General features: G+C 40.5%; 1 protein-coding gene across 3 annotated transcripts in view; it reads left to right on the plus strand.

Annotated features, from left to right (window-relative positions):
- Nucleotides 1-1,231: 1,231 nt before the first annotated feature.
- The window catches only part of LOC117106770 (aquaporin-11-like), an 11,990-nt gene continuing 8,069 nt past the window's right edge, over nucleotides 1,232-5,152 (plus strand). The window contains exons 1-2 of one of the 3 annotated variants that reach the window (XM_033248208.1): nucleotides 1,232-1,359; nucleotides 3,518-4,147. In XM_033248208.1, the coding sequence (XP_033104099.1) occupies nucleotides 3,565-4,147 (583 nt within the window). In that variant the 5' untranslated portion in view covers nucleotides 1,232-1,359; nucleotides 3,518-3,564. Of the gene's footprint in view, nucleotides 1,408-3,517; nucleotides 4,148-5,152 lie in introns of all 3 variants that reach the window. The other 2 variants (XM_033248207.1, XM_033248209.1) reach the window with 2 other exon arrangements.

The raw sequence follows: 5,152 nt of genomic DNA on the forward strand, positions 1-5,152 counted from the left end.
TTTATAGTCACAGGTTCCATGGTTTATGCAATTGTGGGTCTTTATATCAGCCTTTAAATGTTTCTTGTATACATTACTAAAAATATAACAGAAACAAAGGATACAATTCTATCGATATTACCCTTGATTCTGTCAATGAGAGTACTGTACTTCTATACGACATACTATTCTTTGCTTCGCTATTAAAAAAATGGCAATAAACTACCCTAGAACTGGAATCATTAACAAGCATTTGTGACAAGAGATCAATATCGGTAATATCTTTGATTTTAGGTAGATTTAGAGCATGCAGCAATGGTGTTGATCTACAATATTTAGGGATACTCAATGCCGTCTTGCACTGTTCCACACATGAAGCTTAACTTCGATACTCGATCCATGTTACATACTGCACTTTGTAGTGAAAAGAACGCTTTTGACATTTACTCATACGTTCGTCAGTGTGTGGCTTGCCTTTTTAATTACTTTTAGTGTTTAATCCCAAGATAAGTAACAGAATTGGAAATTTTCAATGAACAGTTATTTAGAGTCCATTCTGTTTTTTTTTTTTTTGGTTTTTTTTTTTGGTAATTTTTTGTTTTCCAAAGATTATAGGCCTACATGACGTTTTCGTGGGATTAAAATGAAGACCATAAGATACAACGCAATCATGGCATTCTGAAGCCCGGTCACTGTTAAGCTAGTTGATAACTAGTCATCTGCGTAGTAGTACAGTAGAAATAAGGTTTAACCCCCAAAAAATTGCAACAAAAGGTTTTTCAACGGATTTTGGTAGTATTGAGTGTGCTAAATAACATGAAAAAAGTCTTATAAAATCCGACCACTGGAAAGTGGTTTTTTCCAAGATGGCCGCCAAAATGGACGGGGTGCACCTTTTCGGTTCCTGGCCCCTGGACTACTAGTTAGCCTATACCATGGGGGATACCACCCAATGCCTGTAGCCAGCTATTGGGACAGTTGGGAAAGTCCCACACAATTTTTCTAATGGGTCCACAAAGAATGGGTCCATATTTTAAAAATTGGTCCAAATTATGTAATTCTATGCATAAAATGGGTTCACATTTTGAAAAATGGGTCCAGATTTCTCATTAGCCTAAATTAAATGGACAAAATTAAAGAAAATGGGTCCAGGTTTTTTATATTTTTGCGTAAACATGGTCCACCCTGATATTTTCCCACACTGTTTGAAAATCCTGGCTACGGCAATTAATACCACCTGCTGATCGATCCAGGGTAGTGTGAACTTGATGTTGACGGGTAGTGTGAACTTGATGTTGACGTGTAAGTAAGCACGTGACGTAAAATCTGGATGGTCGCCGGTGGTGGTGAAACGAATAAATGAATGATTTTACAGCAGAGGTGATTTAATTCTTTATTGCCTTGGTCGCTACCATTTTCAATACGCAAGTATTATAGTACTATTAATGTATTTTAAATACCTGTCTATCTTATACCTCGTATTCCGTAACCTCTTTTGTAGCCTGTCTATGTGGGTAGGCCTAGCGAACGCTAAATAACTAAGAGTAAGAGGCAGGCTATGCCTAGGCTTAGTAACCACTTAAGTCGGCCCGTAGTTAGTAGTGACTACGTAGAGGGCTAGCGATTGGCCTAGACCTCTCCTTCCACTTTTTTTTACTTTCTTTTGAATGTTTTGATGTTCGTTCCTTTTTGTCGCATACACTTTATATACAGTGGCGGCGCCCCTCCCCCCACCGGACAGGTCAAGCTCCCCCGCCGGACAGAGCTCGTCGGGCAGTCAGACCAGGGAGTTGTTATTTTTTTATTTCTAAATAACAACTCCCTGGTCAGACCATAAAACATATAAAAATAGGCCCATACCAAGCCAACATGTCTGTCACGTACCAGTCTGAGAGTGCCATTTTCCGCCATCTAGAGGTTGATATTCTTTGAAAAAATTTCATTTAGGAGGGCGTAGGCCCTCTCAACCCCTTCTCTCAGCTCGAGCCTACGAGCTCAAGTCCCCCTGTTGGACAACTTAGCCCCCCCAGAAAATATATCCTAGAGCCGCCACTGTTTATATACCTAGGCGTATGCAAAGTGTCGTCGTAGTAGTAGGTAGAAAGAATTAGACCTCATCCTCAGGCCATGCTCTCATAATAAATATAGGCCTAGGCCTATCCCCTGTACTCTACCAAAGTCCTGGGCTATCCTTACTATCGGTCTTGGGCTACGCCTAGACAGTAGTAGGCCTACTAGTATATTCGTTAGGCCTACCCTGCTGAGACTAGGCATAGTGATACACACGTTATTATGCCTGTGACAGGCCTTGAATTTAAGCCTGGCTGAATGTTTGGCTTGCTCCATGGCATTAGGCCTATTGATATTACTAATTTTGAAAATTCGAAAGCAAGTCAACTCGGCCCTTAGCCAACTTGGACCGTACCAACTCGGCCCGTATTTTAATTTCACGGAGGATATCGAAAAATTCAGCTCAAATTGTGTGGAAAATCGCTAGGAAAATAGGTGTGCAGAATCCTAATCGGTGCATTGGTTATATATTAAGATTTGTTCAAAGCCTAATTTTCAGCAAAATCTGTATGGAAATCTGCCCTTATTTTCTGAATGCGCGGACGGATTTCTGGGCCAAATTTTTTTCACGGAGGATAAATCCCTGCACAGGCCTATCAGCCTGGGACTCGGCCCTTGACCAACCCGGCCCATACACCAACTCGGCCCATAACCGACTCGGCCCATACACCAAATCAGCCTTTGTCAATTCGACCCTTAACCAACTCGCCTGTTTCACCGTCAGAATTCCTCCTTTCAATAGGATCCACTGGGACCAAGCCCGCATTTGCCTTCAAATCACAGTAAAACCTCAAAAAGAAGCCCTGGGCTGCTGCTTTTTTTTTATTACCCTTGTCACAAATCGTGGCCTGAAAGCCAAATTGTATGCGAGCTTAAAAATTTTCAATATTTAAACAATATATTGGAAAAGAATTTACAATAATTTTTCCCATAAAGTATTGGTCTATGGGCCGAGTTGATTATATGGGCCGAGTTGGCTAAGGGCCAAGTTAACGAAGAGCCGAGTTTGTTCATGGGCTGAGTTGGTGAAGGGCCGAGTCAGTATGGGCCGAGTCTGTGTGGTCCGAGTTAGTGAAGGGCCGAGTCTGTATGGTCCAAGTTAGTGAAGGGCCGAGTCTGTATAGTCCGAATTATTGAAGAGCCGAGTTGACTTAAATCCACTCATTTTGCTTTTGAGTGGATCAAATAAAAAAAAAAATTAAAACTAGAGAAACAGAAAATAGAGCATTGAAACTAGTAGTAGTACAGTAGTATTATATTCGCATGGGGAACACGTATAATCAAGGCAATTAACAACAGGACGTACATCTTGGGACATCAAAGATCATAGTTCTCGCACACCCCTACACGCTTGACTGAGATTAACGCACCTTGATCGTCACAAAAACCATAGCAACCAAAACATAATTAACCGTCAAATTACCCACTCACCATTCATAATAAATTTTTATTTTTCTTTCCACAACAGATTTGAATAGCAGAAGTATGCAACACAAGCTGTAAAATAGAAACAAGATGGCCATTGCGATATCAGTTGCCTCATTTATTGGGATCTTCATCATTTCGTATCTCTTACGTAAGGTGTTGCGGTCATGTCTTCCACGAAATATCTACCAGTACATTGCAGAATCACTATGCACGTTTCAGTTGGTAGCCTGTGTATATGAGAATAGCATCATCTTTTCTGGCTACAATATCGGTGTGTATTCAGTGGTCCTGTTTGTTCTCATATTTGCTTATAGCCTAACATTTGATGCATCTGGAAATCCAGCCAGAGTTTTTGAAACGATGATCAAAAGACAATGTTCTATCATCGAAGGTATTTTGAAGATAGCTTTGCAAGTTATTGGTGGGCTTCTGGCATACCGTTACGTAATCCTAGTATGGAAGTTCTTGGCGCCAACCGAACTACACACCACCCAAGTCGAGATTCTTGATGTGTCATGCGATAACCCTCTTAAGGTATCCATAGTTGAGGGAATAATAGCGGAAATGCTGGCTACAAGTACAGCACGATCCATAGCTGGCATGGGCTTAGGTGGACGTCGATTCTACAAAGCAGTAAATGCATTCACTGCTGTGGTAGTAACATTAACAGGTATGTAATTTGTAAGCCTGATTTACACATTACTTTGAATGATACTATTATTTAAGTTCTGTACGTTCTTCACACAAATTAAGCCCCTTTCAGACAGAAAATACCACAATAATACCTTAATCACGCCACAGTTATTGCCGGCGCAGACCCTTTCACACAGCTAGTTAAAATATGGTAATAATACCGTATCTTGTCTGAAAGGGTTCTCGCGGCAAGGAGTATTTGATGTCTGTGGCGCTTGTGCTTGTTAACAAAGAGGGCGCAAGTTTTTGTTTACTCCATTAATCCAATATGGCCAGGGATGAAGTCATAAAACTGCTGCTTTGCAAATGTTTTTTAATGCTTGCTATGTTTGCAATACATATAAATTGAGAAACAGAAGGTTTCTAATGCATTTCGTTCAAGGGAAGAAAGAATTTAGGAAGTGTTTAAGGCGAGGCTGGCTTGAATTTCGAACAGTTAGGTGCAGGCAATTTTCGTGTCTAAAAGAACCCTCACCTAGCGATTTCATCGGCTGCAGCAGCGGTTGATGGCTGCTCGTGTGACCGTCTGATTTGCTATGCCTCAGTGCGTAAGACGGCGATGAACCCTATACCCTTCACATCGAGTTGGGAAAAACTCGCTACGGTATTAATGCAGTATTAAGACTAGGTCCCGAGGAGGTCTAACTGAAGCCGGCGTTTAGGCGTATTTACCCTTTCACAAAGAACGCCGGTGTTCGAGTAATACGGTATTAATACCGTTTTGTAGGTCTGTCTGAAAGGGGCATTACAGTCAAATATTTTTTTGTTATCACAACCAATCACTGCTACAATGGTTTGATTATAAATTACGAAACTAACTAAAAATGGTGATTGACTTGTAAAGCAATTAGTATAGTGCTTTATCTATAAACTAGAGGAAATTATTATACTTAATGTAGATTAATGCATTCAAAATTTTTTCCTTGTATTAACTTAACCTTGGATTGGATTGAATTGGATTGGCTTTATTCGGCGTAAACCC

This window comes from Anneissia japonica, unplaced genomic scaffold (assembly GCF_011630105.1).
Source record: "Anneissia japonica isolate Jap-2015-1 unplaced genomic scaffold, ASM1163010v1 scaffold2471_len1564793_cov202, whole genome shotgun sequence".
NCBI classification, from domain to species: domain Eukaryota; kingdom Metazoa; phylum Echinodermata; class Crinoidea; order Comatulida; family Comatulidae; genus Anneissia; species Anneissia japonica.